Source organism: Trichomycterus rosablanca, chromosome 6 (genome assembly GCF_030014385.1).
Source record: "Trichomycterus rosablanca isolate fTriRos1 chromosome 6, fTriRos1.hap1, whole genome shotgun sequence".
NCBI lineage: Eukaryota > Metazoa > Chordata > Actinopteri > Siluriformes > Trichomycteridae > Trichomycterus > Trichomycterus rosablanca.
Window position 1 is genome coordinate 52,221,129 of NC_085993.1, and position 24,837 is coordinate 52,245,965.

Below are 24,837 nucleotides of genomic sequence, written 5' to 3' on the forward strand. Positions count from 1 at the left end.
TGTTATAATAGCACTGACAGTCGACTGTGGAATATTTAGTAATGAGGAAATTTCACCACTGGATTTGTTGCACAGGTGGCATCACGGTACCACGCTGGAATTCACTGAGCTCCTGAGAGCGACCCGTTCTTTCACTAATGTGTGTAGAAGCAGTCTGCATGCCGAGGTGCTCGGTTTTATACACCTGTGGCCATGGAAGTAATTGGAACTCCTGAATTCAATGATTTGGATGGGGGAGTGAATACTTTTGGCAATATAGTGTATGTGGACATCTGGGAGGCTTAGGTGGCGCAGCAGTAAAACACACTCAGCTTTGCTACACGGACAACGATCGGATTGGATATGACTTGATCAGGAGGAGAATGCTCAAGTATGCTTTTTGGAAATTCCATTCTAAACCCCATGGGTTGGACTTGTGGTTCTGACAGCCTCCAGTTATTGGAGCGTGGCTGTAGGAATTTGCGAGGTCAGGCCCTTGAAGAGTAAAGGGCCTTCCCGAAACTGTTTCCACAAAACTGATGCTTTAGATCCTGACGTATATTTTAATTGTTTTGATTAAATTGTTTTAATAATTCTGGATTTTGTCCTGTAGATGGCGCTGTATCTTTATTTACCATTCATTCATTTAATGTATGTTTTACCACCAAGTTATCCTGTTCAGTGTCGCGGTGGGTCCGAAAATTCACATTGCACACACACGATCATCCAGGAACATGAAAGGACCTTCCCTAAACTGTTGCTGAAAAGTTGGAAGCTCTGTTAGCAGTTCATCTGACTGAAACTATACACACCGATCAGCCATAACATTAAAACCACCTCCTTGTTTCTACACTCACTGTCCATTTTATCAGCTCCACTTACCATATAGAAGCACTTTGTAGTTCTACAATTACTGACTGTAGTCAATCTGTTTCTCTGCATGCTTTGTTACCCCCCTTTCATGCTGTTCTTCAATGGTCAGGACCCCCACAGGACCACCACAGAGCAGGTATTATTTAGGTGGTGGATGATTCTCAGCACTGCAGTGACACTGACATGGTGGTGGTGTGTTAGTGTGTGTTGTGCTGGTACGAGTGGATCAGACACAGCAGCGCTGCTGGAGTTTTTAAACACCGTGTCCACTCACTGTCCACTCTATTAGACACTCCTACCTAGTCGGTCCACCTTGTAGATGTAAAGTCAGAGACGATCGCTCATCTATTGCTGCTGTTTGAGTCGGTCATCTTCTAGACCTTCATCAGTGGTCACAGGACGCCGCCCACGGGGCGCTGTTGGCTGGATATTTTTGGTTGGTGGACTATTCTCAGTCCAGCAGTGACAGTGAGGTGTTTAAAAACTCCACTCACACCAGCACAACACACACTAACACACCACCACCATGTCAGAGTCACTGCAGTGCTGAGAACAGCATGAAAGGGGGTAACAAAGCATGTAGAGAAACAGATGGACTACAGTCAGTAATTGTAGAACTACAAAGTGCTTATATAGGGTAAGTGGAGCTGATAAAATGGACAGTGAGTGTAGAAACCAGGAGGTGGTTTTAATGTTATGGCTGATCGGTGTATATAGTGATGATGGATTAGTGCCCTAGGTAGTGCACTAGTGAGTGAGCGTGTCTGATTTGGAACGCACCCCCGGACCCGCCTCTTGCTCCACATAGGCACCGTAAAGCTGCGTGACACTGTCGCGAAATCTACAGGGAGAGCAAAATAAATACATCTGGGAGGATTATGGATCAGACGCGCATCAGATCTCCGAGCCAGGATCCGATCTAGGTTCAGCAGTCCCGGGGGATCAGATCACTGTGATCGGGCGGTGTGAGAGAGAGCGGATCTCCGGGGATCGGAGCGCAGCGGCCGGGACAGTCTGGTGATCGATACCGCGGTACGTTTTATTACTCCGATAATCAATCCGATTATTAATCATTCCGATCACCATCAGCTCTGTGGTCCTGGTCTGTGTGTGGACAGGACGTGTGTTCATTAGTTTATGGACGCCAGTTCGTCCTGTTAGCTCTCCACACCACCACGCTGTAGATTATTATTATATTATTATTATATTTTTATATCCTGAGACTTTTATTATGTATTTTATCATCACACTCCAGCTCAGGAGTTTACTGACACTGTTCCGTGTCTGTGACTGAATGACTGAAGCTCAAACTTCATGAATTTGGGGATCTGATTCTTTTCCCCCACCAGCAGTTCTGTCCCAGCTTCCATACCTTCATCAGAATGTGTTGGATCTGTCTGTCTGTAGGTCTGTCTGTTGGTCAGTAGGCTAGTTTGTCTGTACCTGCCTGTCTCTCTCTCTCTGTATACTGTCAGTTAGACAGTTGATGAGCTGGCTGTCTGTCAGTCAGTGTTTCTCTCTGTCTGTAAGTTGGTCAGTGAGTCTGTCTGTTAATAAGCTGGTGTGTCTTTATGTCAGTCGTTCAGCTGGTGTGTGTTTGGGTCTGTTAATCAAGTAGTGTGTGTGTCTTTCTCTTTGTTGTTTAGCCGGTTTGTCCTTTTGTCTTGCGGTCAGTTGATCAGCCAGTGTTTCTTTCTGTCTGTAGTTCAGCAGGTATGTAATTCAGTCTGTCGGTCAGTTTGTGTGCCTGTCTATCAGTCGTTCAGCTGATAGTGTGTCTTACTGTCTGTCATTTAGCTGGTATATGTTTTGGTCTGTTAATCAACTGTTGGTCAGGCAGATTTTTTTCTGCCTGTCAGTCAATGTATCTTCCTGTCTGTTGGTCAACTTGTATTTTGGTCTGTTAATCAAGTGGTGTGTGTGTCTTTCTGTTTGTTGTTTAGCCGGTGAGTCTTTTTGTCTTGCGGTCAGTTGGTCAGCCAGTGTTTCTTTCTGTCTGTAGTTCAGCCGGTATGTATTTCAGTCTGTCGGTCAGTTGGTGTGTTTTTCTATCAGTTGTTCAGCTGGTGTACCCTTCTGTCAGTCATTCAGACGGTTTGTGTTTTGGTCTGTAAATCAGCTGGTGTGTTTTTCTGTCTGTCGTTCAACCAGTATTTTGGTCTGTTAATCAACTGGTGCGTGTTTGAGTCTGTGGGTCAGCTGGTTTGTCTTTTTGTCTTTCGGTCAGTTTTTTTAGTCAATGTGTCTAGTTTAGTCTTTCTGTCTGTTGGTCAGCCGGTGTGTCTCTGTCTGATGTTTAGCTTGTGTGTCTTTCTGTCTGTCAGTAAGTTGTTTTGTCTTTATGTCTGTTGGTCAGGCAGATTTTTTTCTGCCTGCCGGTCAGTCAATGTGTCTTCCTGTCTGTTGGTCAGCCAGTGTGGTCTTTTCTCAGTCGTTCAGCCTGTATTTTGGTCTGTTAATCAAGTAGTGTTTCTTTCTGTCTGTAGTTCAGCCGGTATGTATTTCAGTCTGTTGGTTAGTTGGTGTGTCTTTATATCAGTTGTTCAGTTGGTGTGTCTTTGTCTATCTATGTCTGTCATTTAGCTGGTGTACCCTTCTGTCAGTCATTCTGTCAGTCATGTTTTGGTCTGTTAATCTGTTGGTGTGTCTTTCTGTCTGTAAATCATTTGGTGTGTCTTTAAGTCAGTCATTCAGCCAGTGTGTTCTTTTGTCAGTCGCTCAGCCTGTATTTTGGTCTGTTAATCAAGTGGTCTGTCTTTCTGTCTGTAGATCAGCCAGTGTGTTTCAGTCTGTCAGTTAGTTGGTTTGTATTTCTGTCTGTTGTTCAGCTGGTGTGTTTTTGGGTCAGCTGGTTAGTCTTTTTGTCTTTCGGTCAGTTGGCCAGCCATGTGTCTTCATGTCTGTCAGTCAGTTGTTTTATCTTTATGTGTTTCGGTCAACCAGGTTTTTTTTTCTCGCTGTTGGTCAGTCAATGTGTCTTTCTGTCAGTTGTTTACCCAGTCAGCCGGTATGTGTTTTTACCTGTTAGTCAGCTGGTGTGTCTTTCTGTCTGCCAGTCAGTAGTTTTGTCTTTTTGTCTTGTGGTCTGTAGGTTTTTACATAAGTAAGTTTGTGCACCCTGAATAAATTGGTGGTGGGGGGGGGGGGGGGGGCAGGTTTATGGTGTTTAAGACAGATTTTCTAGACTGACTGGGTCTGTAAACTCGTTTTTATCTGATTTGTTTTCTCTGCTGACAGATCGGATGAGGATCACTGACCACCAGTAACAGAATTCCGGACCAGTAAAGGAGGATTCTGGTCTGACTGGTCCAGGATTCATCAGATCTCTCCTCAGAACCCACGATGTTTGTAATGCCGATGACAGACGGCCAGCACTGACGCCCCGTTACTGACGCCCCGTTACTGACGCGTGTCTGTAGGATGGGAGTTTAACTCTGGGACGCTCGTGTGGATCGGATCATGTGGAAGTTCGGCCCTTGACTCTGGATCAGTAGTGTAAATATCTGTGCCCACATGCGGGCATCGTCCTGGCACGGCAGCCGACAGCATGGCATCCAACGAGAGACTGTACGAGGTGTGGATGTTGTACTGCACCAAGGTAACTGGTTTGGTTCTTTATATTAAACCGGCGTGATCATGTGACCGACACCAGGGTGCAGCTGCTAGTGTGGGTGAAGAGTTTTGCATGCTTGCGGAGGGTGGATTGGCTGTGAAACATCAGTGTCCCAATACTTTTGACTCTATAGTGTCAGTGTAAAAGGTTCAGAACCCGATGACATAGGGCGCAGATATTGGCACCACTCATACAGACAGCAAACAAGCCCAGTATGCACACACACCAACCACAACTACACACACACACACACACACACACCAACCACAACTACACACACACACACACACACACACCAACCACAACTACACACACATGCACAAAAACGCAGTTGCACACACACTTACGCATACACACACACACACGCATACACACACACACCAGCCACACGCTGTTCAGAAATGACCTATCATTAGCAGGATGTTTGGTTGCCATGCAAGCATGTATTGTGTCGGTGTGTGTGTGTGTGTGTGTGTGTGTGTGTGAGAGAGAGTGTGTGTGCGTGTGTGTGTTTCTCTGGCACACATACAACTGCGTCTTTGTGCGTTTGTGTGTAGTTGTGGTTGGTGTGTGTGTGTGTGCATGCATGTGTTATATTTGTGTGTGTGTGTGTGTGTAAGTGTGTGCGCACGTGTGTGTGTGTTTGTTCATCTGTGTTGGCGTGTGTGTGTGCGCATGTTTGAGAGTGTGTTAGTGTGTGTGCACATGTGTGTGTGTGTGTTCATGTTTGACAGTGTGTTAGTGTGTGTGTTTATTCCTGTGTGTGTGTGTTAGTGTGTGTGTACGTGTGTGTTCATGTTTGTTCATGTGTGTTAGTGTGTGTGTGTGTGTGTGTGTGATCATGTTTGTTCATGTGTGTGTGTTATATTTGTGAGTGTGTTTATATGTTTGTGTGCGCTCATGTTTGAGAGTGTGTGTTAGTGTACGTGTGCGCACGTGTGTGTTCATGTGTGTGTGTTCATATGTGTGTGTGTTCATGTGTGTGTGTGTGTGTGTGTGTTCATATGTGTGTGCGCTCATGTTTAAGAGTGTGTTAGTGTGTGTGTGTGTGTGTTCATATGTGTGTGTGTTTTTGTGCGCTCATGTTTGAGTGTGTGTGTGCGAATGTGTGTGCGTGTGTGTGTGTGTGTGTGTGTGTGTGTGTGTGTTAGTGAGTGTGTGTGTGTGAGTGTGTGTGACCGCTGATAGTATAAGTGTGTTAGCGTGGCGGTTATTTGGCGGCGGTTATTTGGCGGCGGCGGTGGGAGGAGAGGCTGTGGGAGCGTTTTGGGGACGGAGGGACGTGGAAAGTCCCAGATTGTCCCGTTGAGGGACGTGTGATCACGTGGGGAGATCCACTAAACTACCAGAATGAATGATCGTGACTCCTCTGTGCCCATATAGCTGAGACTAGTATGACTGTGGAACAGTGGACGTTCAGTCAAGGGCTGAAAGAAAACCCTCATTTAAATTACATTTACATTTTCAGCATTTAGCAGACACTTTTATTTAAAGCGACTTACAGCACTGTGACAGTGTACAGTCAGAGCAATTGAGGGTTAAGGGCCTCGCTCAGGGGCCCAACAGTGCTGCCTGGCAGTGGTGGGGCTTAAACCAGCGACCTTTCGATTACTAGTCCAGCAGTTTAACCACTAGGCCACACCTGCCTGCCCATAGGAACTCAGAGACCAGAAACCAGAAACAGGTTCTACTGAGGAGCGGAAGAGACGCTGTTTACCGTCAAGCAAGCTTCACGCTGCCGTGGGTCGAGAGGCTACAGCTTTCTGGTCAGGGCTGCACAGTCAGTGATGGACTACCCAGGGATGAGATTTATAGACGAGCGATTCCAGTCCAGGATACGAGCCGGTGAAGTACACCATGTTGCCATGGCGATTGCTTGCCCTTAGTGAAACCATGGCAACCAAACACCCACAGCGGCGATGACGCTTCCGGTGTGAACATGGGGCGACGAGCGATCAGCAACTCGGGCGACAAGAGGCGAAAAGTCGCTGCCGCTGAACTCGGGTGGTTCTGAGAGCGAAGGAGGTTCTACCCAGGATTAGTACGGTGCCTTTTCGGTGACCCTGGCTGTTAACAACCCCCCCCCCCCCAGCAGCGCTGCTGAGTCTGATCCACTCATACCAACACAACACACACTAACACACCGCCACCATGTCAGTGTCACTGCAGTGCTGAGAATCATCCACCACCTAAATAATACCTGCTCTGTGGTGGTCCTGTGGGGGTCCTGACCATTAAAGAACAGGGTGAAAGGGGGGTAACAAAGCATGTAGAGAAACAGATGGACTACAGTCAGTAATTGTAGAACTACAAAGTGCTTCTATATGGTAAGTGGACAGTGAGTGTAGAAACAAGGAGGTGGTTTTAATGTTATGGCTGATCTGTGTGTGTGTGTGTGTGTGTGTGTGTGTGTGTTTTGTCTAAAGCAGTCATTACAGAAAAATCCTGTTAAACCAGTTAAACCACATGAAAGGTTTCAGTTAGACTGGATCTGTCACACACACACACACACAGACACACACACACACACACACACACACACACACACATAGTATCCTCTGATAACACACACTCTGGCCGAACACGCACGTCATGTTTGTTTACACTCTTTGGTCAAAATATGTGGACGCCCCTCCTAATGATTAAGTGCAGGTGTTCCAGCCACGCCCGCCGCTAACAGGTGAACAGGTGTACTTTCTATTCCACCTGGAAACAGTTTAGGGAAGGTCCTGTTCCAGCCAGCTCTATAACGACGTGGTTTGGTCCTCGACACCTCGGGGATGAATCGGAATGTCTCTTGGGCCGGTAATGGGAAGGTCCGTGGGTCATTGGCAGGTTCCTTCTGTCGGGCCCCTGAGCGAGGCCCTTAACCCTGAGCTGCTTGGATTGGTACCTACAAACATAAGCAAGTGTGCTGCAGTTACGCCCTCTGCTGGCTGATCGATGGTGCCGCACAAAGCTAAAGGATAATGGAGATCGGTGCGTGACTCTCCGTGCGCTATACCGATCTCTTTCTAATGCATTTCCTCCCACTTTAGTCGTATCCAGTTCCCCGATCATATTCCACCTCCACTCCTGACCAAGCAGGGTCGTGACTGACACACGTGTGCAGGACCAACCGCTTCTTTTCCCCTGCACCGGACGGGTTCATACGGAGATCCGTATCGTGCACGGAGAGTCACGCACCGATCTCGGTTATCCCCCGTCTCTGTGTAGTGCAGCGCCGCCCATCAGCCAGCAGAGGGCGTAACTGCAGCACTTCTGAGGAATCCCTACGGCCCTCCCTCCCTCTGACAGGCTGATTAGGCGCCCGGCTGGCCGGTAGCACAGCTGAGATTCGAACACGCAAGCTTGAGATGTCAGTGCTGGTGGACTGGCATGATTCTACCACTGTGCCACACACACACACACACACACACACACACACATGATGATGGTGCTCTGAAAACCAGCGGGAGTGGTGTAGTCCCAAAATAAACAGGGCGTGTGTCCTCGATCCCGTCCAGAAACCTCAATGGGTATCTGTACTGCTGCTGAATGGGCACACACACACACACACACACACACACACACACACACACAAATACAGCAGTGGTATTATGGTGGCGTTCTTCTCAGTCGAATTTGGATATGTCTGATGGCACACACACACACACACACACACACACACACACACACACACACACACGCGTGACAGACTATCCCCATGATCTCACTCTGAGGAATTTTTTACCAGGACTTCCTGCTGTATAGCACAGAGGGCAAAGACGTGGTCACTACACACACACACACACACACACACATATACAGTCACACAACAAACACACACACACAGTATCACACACACATATACAGTATTACAGAGTATCACACACACACACACACACATACACAGTCACACAGCAAAACTCACACACACATTATCACACACACACACATACACACAATATCACAGACATACCCACACTGTCTTTCTCTCACACATCACACACACACACACACACACACACATAGTATTAAACACATATACTGTCTCTCTCTCTCACACACACAGTCACAAACAGCATCACACACACACAGTCTCACAGACACAGTATCACACACACACACACACACACACACACACACACACACACACTGTCTGTCTCTCTCTCACACACACACACACACACACACACTTTTCCTCTGTCCTGTTTTAGCACAAAACGAGCTCCATTAAAATGGTTTAGTTTACTTGGTGTGGGGTAGTTTGGAAGTCTCATTAGTGTGACACACATTCTTGACATTCCAAAAATACACACATACCCACACACACACACCTACACACACCTACACACACACACACACACACACACACACACCTTCTATCAGATTCTATAGATTAAGTGTAAATTAGAAGAAATGTTTCACACTTCAGAGCACAACAGTTCAATCACTGAAACTAATAATATAAAATAATAATAATAATAATAAAATAATAATAATAATAATGAAATAATAAGAATAATAAGAATAATAATAAAATAATAATAAAATAATAAGAATATTACATATAATATTATTAATATTAAATATCTAATAATAGTAATAAATATATAATAATAATAATAAATGTATAATAGTAATAAAATAAATAAAACATAATAATAATAACAATAATAGTCATAATAATAAATATGTCAAATATAATAATACCAAGAAAAGTAATACAAGTTTGAAAAACACAATATAATAATTAATAATAATATCAATAATATTACCAAAATATTTTGATAATATATGTTAATAATAACAATAATAATAATAATAATAATAATAATAATGGTATCAAAATGTAATAAGGATATAAATTAAAAGAAAATATAGTAGTAGTAGTAAAATAAATAATAATAATGTATAATATTAATATTAATAATATTAACAATAAATAAAATATTCTGATAATAAAAATAATAATAATAAAATATAATAAAATAATAATATTATTTTATTAATAATTAAAAATTAGTAATAATAAAAATAATGACATAACTTTAATCACTGAAACTATTAAGAATAAACTCTAGCATGTGCAGTCATGTGTGCAGGCGCTGGTTTGGTGGGTGGACGTGGTGACCCCACCCTGCTGGAATCTTTAGTGAATGTAAAAGATTGAAACTCTTTGTTGTTCTCGTCCCGTCCTGAATTGCGTGACCCCATCAGTGACCCTGTCCTGTTTCTCTCCTCCCCAGCGAGACCCGGATTACCTGACGCTGTGGCTGGAGACCTTCATCAGCTCGTACGATCGCAGCCTCAACGTGGACTTTGAGAAGCAGCCCTGCAGGTACGTGAGGGGACTCACTGTGTCCCTGACCAGGAAAAGACTGAAAGATTTGCAGTCAGCAATTAGAAGAGGTGTCCGCATACTTTTAGTGTGTGTGTGTGTGTGTGTGTGCATTAGTGTGTGTGTGTGTGTGTGTGTGTCTGCATTAGTGTGTGATGAGTGTGTGATGAGTGTGTGTGTGTGTGTGTGTGTGTGTGTGTGTGTGCATTATTGTGTGTGTGTCTGCATTAGTGTGTGATGAGTGTGTGTGTGTGTGTGTGTGTGTGTGTGTGTGTGTGTGCATTATTGTGTGTGTGTCTGCATTAGTGTGTGATGAGTGTGTGATGAGTGTGTGATGAGTGTGTGATGAGTGTGTGATGTGTGTGTGATGAGTGTGTGTGTGTGTGTGATGAGTGTGTGTGTGTGTGTGCATTATTGTGTGTGTGTGTAGCTTTTAGTGCCTCGCTGTGGTCGTGTGACCGGGGTTGGGTATACGAGGAGAAGGTCGTGGTGGCATCTCAGCATGGTTTCCTACGTTTCCTCCACCCACTCACGACCCTCACCGTCGCACGCACGCACGCACGCACACACACACACACACACACACGCACACACACACCGTGTTCGATTCCTTTCATGTTTTCGGCGTGAGTTTGAGTTCGGTGATGAAACGCCTCTTTGTTCTACCATGAAAATTCCTCAGATACCAAAACCTGAGCAAATTTCATCTCACGTTCCACCAGAGCCGCTCTGAGGAGGAATAAATATTCAACCCCCTCCCCATATACCGCGGTACTTTAAAACTGGGAGCGGTGTTGAGTTTTAAAGACGTTGAGTTTCGAGGTATTTTTCCCCATAAGGATGTTTGGAGAACCTGTTAATGCGTCCATGGTCCCGTGGAGCTGCAGATATTTTAGTCTCATGTCAAATAATGAGGTTGTTTTTGACACTTAAACACTGAAAATAACACAAATATAATATAAACACACTGAAATACAATTACTAACAGTTACACATCAATAAAAATACAATAAAAGCTGCACTTTAGTTTTACTTCTTTATTGTTTCCTGACGCTTCTTAATGCTGGAGATGCTCGATGGTTCCTCTGATGGACTCTCAGTGTTTATAGGATTCAGGTTTCTTGTGGCTTCGGTTTCTCCATCGATGGGATCAAATTCTCCACTATGTATGTGTCCAGATACTTTCGCTCCATGATCCTGATGCGCCCACCACCGTACTTCACTGTGGGTTTGGTGATCTCAGGATCATACGTACACGACTCTCCATCGCCCAAACACGTGGAGCTGAATCATCACCAGAGATTCTGTTTTGTTTCTGATCGCTGCTGTTCCTGCTGCTTTCAGGTCGTCCCGCTGGTTTATCTCTGAGCTTAGTGCTGCTCCTGTCCGGGGACGATCTGTGGTTCCATGATTTGATTTATTTTGATGTAACTTACGGACACGGAAACTCAAATGACCTCTGAAGGTTCATTAGTTTAATTTCCAGAGGCCGCTTTATAGCATTAGTGTGCAGTGACCCCTAGTAGCCAGATCATTACTCCTCAACACTCTAAATTACCAAGGTAAATAAATGTGTGTGTGTGTGTGTGTGTGTGTGTGTGTGTGCAGGGTGGACGAGGTTCCTCCGGTTCTCTCTCTGCTCCCCGATAACATCCTGCAGGTTCTGCGTGTTCAGCTCCTGCAGTGTGTTCAGAAAGCTTCAGCAGGTCTGGAACAGGAACAACAGCAGCTCGCTCTACTGCTCCTCAAGTTCCTCATCATCGTCTGCAGGTACACACACACACACACATTAAACACGCACACGCATACACACACACACACACACACACACACGCATCAAACACACCGCAGCAGCAGGTCATTCCAAAGTCCATGCAAGCGTTCAGCGGAAGCTACCTCCTACCTTCTGCAGAGCAGCACTCGGAGGGAGCATGAAGATCAGAGAACCAATCAGACATCAAATCACAGAACAGATCAAAATCAAAGATCAGAGAACAGATCAAACATCAGATGTCAGAGATCAGATTAGAGATCAAATAACAGATCAGAGAACAGATCAAAGATCGGGGAACAGATCAGAGAACCGATTAGATTAGAGAACTGATCAGAGATCAATAATCATAGATTAGATATCAAATCACAGAACAGATCAGAGATCAGATCAAAATCAAGGATCAGAGAACAGATCAAAGATTAGAGAACCGATCAGAGCTCAAAGATTAGAGATCAAACAACAGATCAGATAACCGATCAGATCAGATCAAAGACCATCGTTCACAGATCAGATATCAAATCAGAGATCAGATCAGAGAACAGACAGACTGATCCAGCTCCACTTGTTCTGGTTAAATGTTTAATACTGCTGACACTTCCTGCTGCTCACAGCCAACACACCTACTGCATGTTCCTGTCCACACACACACACACACACACTGTACTGACATTTACATTTTCAGCATTTAGCAGAAGCGACTTACACAATGAGCGGAACACGATGAGCAATTGAGGGTTAAGGGCCTTGCTCAGGGACCCAACAGTGGCAACTTGGTGGTGGCGGGGCTTGAACCGGCAACCTTCTGTTTACTAGTCCAGTACCTTACCCACTGAGCTATCACTGGCCCCTGACAGGTGTATGATGTGTGTTACAGGAACCTGTCTAATGTGGAGGAGATCGGAACCTGTTCCTACATCAATCAGATCATCACCATGACGACGCTCTACATCCAACAGGTTGAAGCCCCGCCCCCTTATTATCTCCTTCTGTTTTACAGCCGGAGTTTCCATTCATTCATTCAGTGTCTGTTTTACCAGCGCTTTATCCTGGTCAGGGTCACAGTGGGTCATCAGTCCATCACAGGGCAAACACACACACACACTCACTCAGTGTAATTTCTAGTAGCTCCAATTAACCTGACTGCTTACTGCACCCGGGGGAAACCCACACAGACACAGGGAGAACATACAAAACTCCACACAGAAAGGATCCTGACCCACTTCTATATAATATACTACACACAACATGTGGAAATGCTTCCCACAGGACTAGAGACTGTTATTGTTGCAAACTGTCTGGTTGAATTGTTACGAATGAATGAGTGTGTAATTGAAGAGTAATGCCAAGTTCACACTACACGACTTTCCCAGTCGTCAGGTCGCTGTACAGTTCACACTACACGACTGGATCTCCTGCACTCGGGAGTCTTTCAGTCGGTGTATATTTCACACTACATGACTGATGGGTGATAGGGGGTCTCACGCTACACCATCCATCACCAACTGGAATCGCAGGCGAGCTTCTCTGGTCTCCTTTTTTTTTCTTCTTTACAAAAACACACGTGAGAAGTGACGAGGGTTTTAATGACACCACGTCCAAAAATGCACGTCAACAAGTAGCGAGCGATTAAAGTGTTTGTGGTCTGATGTGCAGCGTAAAATCAAAGAGAAAAAATAAATGAATCTGAGTGGATTTGGCAACACGAACAGTATATGGATTGTTCTGTAGTAAAGTGGATGTTAATTAATAATTTAATGTAATGCAGCGTGGGTGTTATGTTTTGTAGAGGACGATCAAATCGGAAATACTACGTGTGTGTGCCGGTGTATCCTGATATAAACTATATCCTCTCCTGCATTTCCCTTCACGCTGTATCCTGCGTTCTCATTGGCTGTTCGACATGTCACTCATTCCCAGTTGCCCGTCTGAGATCAGATATCTGACGTGCTAGAAAACTCGATCCGGTCGCCGAGCGCTCGGCGAGCCGGTCGGTTCGAGTTGTTGGATAGTTCACACTTAGCGACTGAGAGCCGAGTTTTGATCGTCGAGTGAACGCTGAGTTGCTCCCGACCCGGAAAATCAATCGCCGACCAGCCGCCGAGCGAAAATCAGGGCAACAATCGTGTAGTGTGAACTAGGCATAAGACTAAGGAGAAGGAGCTGGTGGATCAGACTCAGGCTGAGATTATAACTGAATGAATGAGTGAATAAATGAATGAATAAGTGTGTGTGTGTGTGTGTGTGTGTGTGTGTGTGTGTGTGTGTGTAGTTGAAGAGTAAGACTAAGGAGAAGGAGCTGGTGGATCAGACTCAGGCGGAGGAGTTTGTACGACACGCTCTGGCTTTCTGTGTGAGTCTCTACGATCCTTATCACAACTGGAGACTCCGGATCCACGGGTACACACACACACACACACACACTTAATAAACACACTCATATACTGTATATACACACACACACACACACACTTAATAAACACACTCATATACTGTATATACACACACTACACTGAATGCATACTTATACACACACTTATATATACTTACACACTCAATACACACACACACAGTCAATACACACACACACACACACACTTACACATTCAATACACACACACACACACAGTCAATACACACACACACACACACACACTTACACATTCAATACACACACACACACACACACACTTACACATTCAATACACACACACACAGTCAATACACACACACACACACACACACACTTACACATTCAATACACACACACACACACACTTACACATTCAATACACACACACACACACAGTCAATACACACACACACACACACACTTACACATTCAATACACACACACACAGTCAATACACACACACACACACACACACTTACACATTCAATACACACACACACACACACACACACTTACACATTCAATACACACACACACAGTCAATACACACACACACAGTCAATACACACACACACACTTACACATTCAATACACACACACACAGTCAATACACACACACACACTTACACATTCAATACACACACACACACACACACTTACACATTCAATACACACACACACAGTCAATACACACACACACACACACACACACACACACTTACACATTCAATACACACACACACACACACACACACACACACTTACACATTCAATACACACACACACACAGTCAATACACACACACTGAATACACACATACACTTATACACACACAGTACACACACACACTCATATATATACAGTACACACACTTATACACACACACACTTATACACAATATACACACACACACTCATATATATACAGTACACACACTTATACACACACACACACTGAATACACACATACACTTATACACAATATACACACACACTCATACACTTACACACTCAATACTCACACACACTGAATACACACACACACATTTATACACAAACACACACACTTACACATTCAATACACACACACACACACACAGTCAATACACACACACACACACACACACTTACACATTCAATACACACACACACACAGTCAATACACACACACACACACACTTACACATTCAATACACACACACACACACACTTACACATTCAATACACACACACACACACACTTACACATTCAATACACACACACACAGTCAACACACACACACACACACACTTACACATTCAATACACACACACACAGTCAACACACACACACACACACACTTACACATTCAATACACACACACACACAGTCAATACACACACACACCAACACACACTTACACATTCAATACACACACACACACACACTTACACATTCAATACACACACACACACACACTTACACATTCAATACACACACACACACACACTTACACATTCAATACACACACACACACAGTCAATACACACACACACACACACACACTTACACATTCAATACACACACACACACACACTTACACATTCAATACACACACACACACACACTTACACATTCAATACACACACACACAGTCAACACACACACACACACACACTTACACATTCAATACACACACACACAGTCAACACACACACACACACACACTTACACATTCAATACACACACACACACACACTTACACATTCAATACACACACACACAGTCAACACACACACACACACACACTTACACATTCAATACACACACACACAGTCAATACACACACACACACACACTCACACATTCAATACACACACACACAGTCAATACACACACACACACACTTACACATTCAATACACACACACACAGTCAATACACACACACACACACACACACACACTTACACATTCAATACACACACACACACACACTTTCAATACACACACACACAGTCAATACACACACACACACACACACACTTACACATTCAATACACACACACACAGTCAATACACACACACACACACACACACTTACACATTCAATACACACACACACACAGTCAATACACACACACACACACACACACTTACACATTCAATACACACACACACACAGTCAATACACACACACACACACACACTTACACATTCAATACACACACACACACACACTTACACATTCAATACACACACACACAGTCAATACACACACACACAGTCAATACACACACACACACACTTACACATTCAATACACACACACACAGTCAATACACACACACACACTTACACATTCAATACACACACACACACACACTTACACATTCAATACACACACACACAGTCAATACACACACACACACACACACACACACACTTACACATTCAATACACACACACACACAGTCAATACACACACACTGAATACACACATACACTTATACACACACAGTACACACACACACTCATATATATACAGTACACACACTTATACACACACACACTTATACACAATATACACACACACACTCATATATATACAGTACACACACTTATACACACACACACACTGAATACACACATACACTTATACACAATATACACACACACTCATACACTTACACACTCAATACTCACACACACTGAATACACACACACACATTTATACACAAACACACACACTTACACATTCAATACACACACACACACACACAGTCAATACACACACACACACACACACACTTACACATTCAATACACACACACACAGTCAACACACACACACACACACACTTACACATTCAATACACACACACACAGTCAACACACACACACACACACACTTACACATTCAATACACACACACACACAGTCAATACACACACACACCAACACACACTTACACATTCAATACACACACACACACACACTTACACATTCAATACACACACACACACACACTTACACATTCAATACACACACACACACACACTTACACATTCAATACTCACACACACTGAATACACACACATTTATACACACACACACACACTTACACATTCAATACACACACACACACACACACACACACTTACACATTCAATACACACACACACACACTTACACATTCAATACACACACACACAGTCAATACACACACACACACACTTACACATTCAATACACACACACACAGTCAATACACACACACACACACACTTACACATTCAATACACACACACACACACAGTCAATACACACACACACACACACACTTACACATTCAATACACACACACACACACACACACACTTACACATTCAATACACACACACACAGTCAATACACACACACACAAACACACACACTTACACATTCAATACACACACACACACACACTTACACATTCAATACACACACACACACACACAGTCAATACACACACACACACACACACACTTACACATTCAATACACACACACACACAGTCAATACACACACACACACACACACACACACACACTTACACATTCAATACACACACACACAGTCAATACACACACACACACACACACACTTACACATTCAATACACACACACACACACACACACACTTACACATTCAATACACACACACACAGTCAATACACACACACACAGTCAATACACACACACACACTTACACATTCAATACACACACACACAGTCAATACACACACACACACTTACACATTCAATACACACACACACACACACACTTACACATTCAATACACACACACACAGTCAATACACACACACACACACACACACACTTACACATTCAATACACACACACACACAGTCAATACACACACACTGAATACACACATACACTTATACACACACAGTACACACACACACTCATATATATACAGTACACACACTTATACACACACACACTTATACACAATATACACACACACACTCATATATATACAGTACACACACTTATACACACACACACACTGAATACACACATACACTTATACACAATATACACACACACTCATACACTTACACACTCAATACTCACACACACTGAATACACACACACACATTTATACACAAACACACACACTTACACATTCAATACACACACACACACACACAGTCAATACACACACACACACACACACACTTACACATTCAATACACACACACACACAGTCAATACACACACACACACACACACTTACACATTCAATACACACACACACACACACTTACACATTCAATACACACACACACACACACTTACACATTCAATACACACACACACAGTCAACACACACACACACACACACTTACACATTCAATACACACACACACACAGTCAACACACACACACACACACACTTACACATTCAATACACACACACACACAGTCAATACACACACACACCAACACACACTTACACATTCAATACACACACACACACACACTTACACATTCAATACACACACACACACACACTTACACATTCAATACACACACACACACACACTTACACATTCAATACACACACACACACAGTCAATACACACACACACACACACACACTTACACATTCAATACACACACACACACACACACTTACACATTCAATACACACACACACACACACTTACACATTCAATACACACACACACAGTCAACACACACACACACACACACACTTACACATTCAATACACACACACACAGTCAACACACACACACACACACACTTACACATTCAATACACACACACACACACACTTACACATTCAATACACACACACACAGTCAACACACACACACACACACACACTTACACATTCAATACACACACACACAGTCAATACACACACACACACACACTCACACATTCAATACACACACACACAGTCAATACACACACACACACACACACACACACACTTACACATTCAATACACACACACACACACACTTACACATTCAATACACACACACACAGTCAATACACACACACACACACACACTTACACATTCAATACACACACACACAGTCAATACACACACACACACACACACACACTTACACATTCAATACACACACACACACAGTCAATACACACACACACACACACACTTACACATTCAATACACACACACACACAGTCAATACACACACACACACACACACTTACACATTCAATACACACACACACACACACTTACACATTCAATACACACACACACAGTCAATACACACACACAGTCAATACACACACACACACTTACACATTCAATACACACACACACACAGTCAATACACACACACACACTTACACATTCAATACACACACACACACACACTTACACATTCAATACACACACACACAGTCAATACACACACACACACACACACACACACACACTTACACATTCAATACACACACACACACAGTCAATACACACACACTGAATACACACATACACTTATACACACACAGTACACACACACACTCATATATATACAGTACACACACTTATACACACACACACTTATACACAATATACACACACACACTCATATATATACAGTACACACACTTATACACACACACACACTGAATACACACATACACTTATACACAATATACACACACACTCATACACTTACACACTCAATACTCACACACACTGAATACACACACACACATTTATACACAAACACACACACTTACACATTCAATACACACACACACACACACAGTCAATACACACACACACACACACACACTTACACATTCAATACACACACACACAGTCAACACACACACACACACACACTTACACATTCAATACACACACACACAGTCAACACACACACACACACACACTTACACATTCAATACACACACACACACAGTCAATACACACACACACCAACACACACTTACACATTCAATACACACACACACACACACTTACACATTCAATACACACACACACACACACTTACACATTCAATACACACACACACACTTACACATTCAATACACACACACACAGTCAACACACACACACACACACACTTACACATTCAATACACACACACACAGTCAATACACACACACACACACACTCACACATTCAATACACACACACACAGTCAATACACACACACACACACTTACACATTCAATACACACACACACAGTCAATACACACACACACACACACACACACACACTTACACATTCAATACACACACACACACACACTTACACATTCAATACACACACACACAGTCAATACACACACACACACACACACACTTACACATTCAATACACACACACACAGTCAATACACACACACACACACACACTTACACATTCAATACACACACACACAGTCAATACACACACACACACTTACACATTCAATACACACACACACAGTCAATACACACACACACACACACACTTACACATTCAATACACACACACACAGTCAATACACACACACACACACACACACTTACACATTCAATACACACACACACACAGTCAATACACACACACACACACACACTTACACATTCAATACACACACACACACAGTCAATACACACACACACACACACACTTACACATTCAATACACACACACACACACACACTTACACATTCAATACACACACACACAGTCAATACACACACACACAGTCAATACACACACACACACTTACACATTCAATACACACACACACAGTCAATACACACACACACACTTACACATTCAATACACACACACACACACACTTACACATTCAATACACACACACACAGTCAATACACACACACACACACACACACACACACTTACACATTCAATACACACACACACACACAGTCAATACACACACACTGAATACACACATACACTTATACACACACAGTACACACACACACTCATATATATACAGTACACACACTTATACACACACACACTTATACACAATATACACACACACACTCATATATATACAGTACACACACTTATACACACACACACACTGAATACACACATACACTTATACACAATATACACACACACTCATACACTTACACACTCAATACTCACACACACTGAATACACACACACACATTTATACACAAACACACACACTTACACATTCAATACACACACACACACACACAGTCAATACACACACACACACACACACACTTACACATTCAATACACACACACACACAGTCAATACACACACACACCAACACACACTTACACATTCAATACACACACACACACACACTTACACATTCAATACACACACACACACACACTTACACATTCAATACACACACACACAGTCAACACACACACACACACACACTTACACATTCAATACACACACACACAGTCAATACACACACACACACACACTCACACATTCAATACACACACACACAGTCAATACACACACACACACACTTACACATTCAATACACACACACACAGTCAATACACACACACACACACACACACACACACTTACACATTCAATACACACACACACACACTTACACATTCAATACACACACACACAGTCAATACACACACACACACACACACTTACACATTCAATACACACACACACAGTCAATACACACACACACACACACACTTACACATTCAATACACACACACACACAGTCAATACACACACACACACACTTACACATTCAATACACACACACACACAGTCAATACACACACACACACACACACTTACACATTCAATACACACACACACACACACTTACACATTCAATACACACACACACAGTCAATACACACACACACAGTCAATACACACACACACAGTCAATACACACACACACACTTACACATTCAATACACACACACACACACACTTACACATTCAATACACACACACACAGTCAATACACACACACACACACACACACACACACTTACACATTCAATACACACACACACACAGTCAATACACACACACTGAATACACACATACACTTATACACACACAGTACACACACACACTCATATATATACAGTACACACACTTATACACACACACACTTATACACAATATACACACACACACTCATATATATACAGTACACACACTTATACACACACACACACTGAATACACACATACACTTATACACAATATACACACACACTCATACACTTACACACTCAATACTCACACACACTGAATACACACACACACATTTATACACAAACACACACACTTACACATTCAATACACACACACACACACACACAGTCAATACACACACACACACACACACACTTACACATTCAATACACACACACACACACCAACACACACTTACACATTCAATACACACACACACTTACACATTCAATACACACACACACACACACTTACACATTCAATACACACACACACACACACTTACACATTCAATACACACACACACAGTCAATACACACACACACACACTCACACATTCAATACACACACACACAGTCAATACACACACACACACACTTACACATTCAATACACACACACACAGTCAATACACACACACACACACACACACACACACACACTTACACATTCAATACACACACACACACACACTTACACATTCAATACACACACACACAGTCAATACACACACACACACACACACACTTACACATTCAATACACACACACACAGTCAATACACACACACACACACTCACACATTCAATACACACACACACAGTCAATACACACACACACACACTTACACATTCAATACACACACACACAGTCAATACACACACATACACACACACACACACACTTACACATTCAATACACACACACACACACACTTACACATTCAATACACACACACACACACAGTCAATACACACACACACACACACACTTACACATTCAATACACACACACACACAGTCAATACACACACACACACACACACACACACACACTTACACATTCAATACACACACACACAGTCAATACACACACACACACACACACACTTACACATTCAATACACACACACACACACACACACACTTACACATTCAATACACACACACACAGTCAATACACACACACACAGTCAATACACACACACACACTTACACATTCAATACACACACACACAGTCAATACACACACACACACTTACACATTCAATACACACACACACAGTCAATACACACACACACACACACTCACACATTCAATACACACACACACAGTCAATACACACACACACACACTTACACATTCAATACACACACACACAGTCAATACACACACACACACACACACACACACACTTACACATTCAATACACACACACACACACACTTACACATTCAATACACACACACACAGTCAATACACACACACACACACACACACTTACACATTCAATACACACACACACAGTCAATACACACACACACACACACACTTACACATTCAATACACACACACACAGTCAATACACACACACACACTTACACATTCAATACACACACACACAGTCAATACACACACACACACACACACTTACACATTCAATACACACACACACAGTCAATACACACACACACACACACACACTTACACATTCAATACACACACACACACAGTCAATACACACACACACACACACACTTACACATTCAATACACACACACACACAGTCAATACACACACACACACACACACTTACACATTCAATACACACACACACACACACTTACACATTCAATACACACACACACAGTCAATACACACACACACAGTCAATACACACACACACACTTACACATTCAATACACACACACACAGTCAATACACACACACACACTTACACATTCAATACACACACACACACACACTTACACATTCAATACACACACACACAGTCAATACACACACACACACACACACACACACACTTACACATTCAATACACACACACACACACAGTCAATACACACACACTGAATACACACATACACTTATACACACACAGTACACACACACACTCATATATATACAGTACACACACTTATACACACACACACTTATACACAATATACACACACACACTCATATATATACAGTACACACACTTATACACACACACACACTGAATACACACATACACTTATACACAATATACACACACACTCATACACTTACACACTCAATACTCACACACACTGAATACACACACACACATTTATACACAAACACACACACTTACACATTCAATACACACACACACACACACAGTCAATACACACACACACACACACACACACTTACACATTCAATACACACACACACACAGTCAATACACACACACACCAACACACACTTACACATTCAATACACACACACACACACACTTACACATTCAATACACACACACACACACACTTACACATTCAATACACACACACACAGTCAACACACACACACACACACACTTACACATTCAATACACACACACACAGTCAATACACACACACACACACACTCACACATTCAATACACACACACACAGTCAATACACACACACACACACTTACACATTCAATACACACACACACAGTCAATACACACACACACACACACACACACACACTTACACATTCAATACACACACACACACACACTTACACATTCAATACACACACACACAGTCAAT

General features: G+C 42.6%; 1 protein-coding gene across 1 annotated transcript in view; it reads left to right on the forward strand.

Moving 5' to 3' along the window:
* Positions 1-1,754: 1,754 nt before the first annotated feature.
* nbeal1 (neurobeachin-like 1) overlaps positions 1,755-24,837 on the forward strand; it is an 88,282-nt gene continuing 65,199 nt past the window's right edge. The window contains exons 1-6 of the mRNA XM_062998086.1: positions 1,755-1,884; positions 4,090-4,450; positions 9,697-9,788; positions 11,397-11,558; positions 12,437-12,518; positions 13,832-13,959. Coding sequence (XP_062854156.1) covers positions 4,400-4,450; positions 9,697-9,788; positions 11,397-11,558; positions 12,437-12,518; positions 13,832-13,959 — 515 coding nt within the window. The 5' untranslated portion in view covers positions 1,755-1,884; positions 4,090-4,399. The remainder of the gene's footprint in view (positions 1,885-4,089; positions 4,451-9,696; positions 9,789-11,396; positions 11,559-12,436; positions 12,519-13,831; positions 13,960-24,837) is intronic.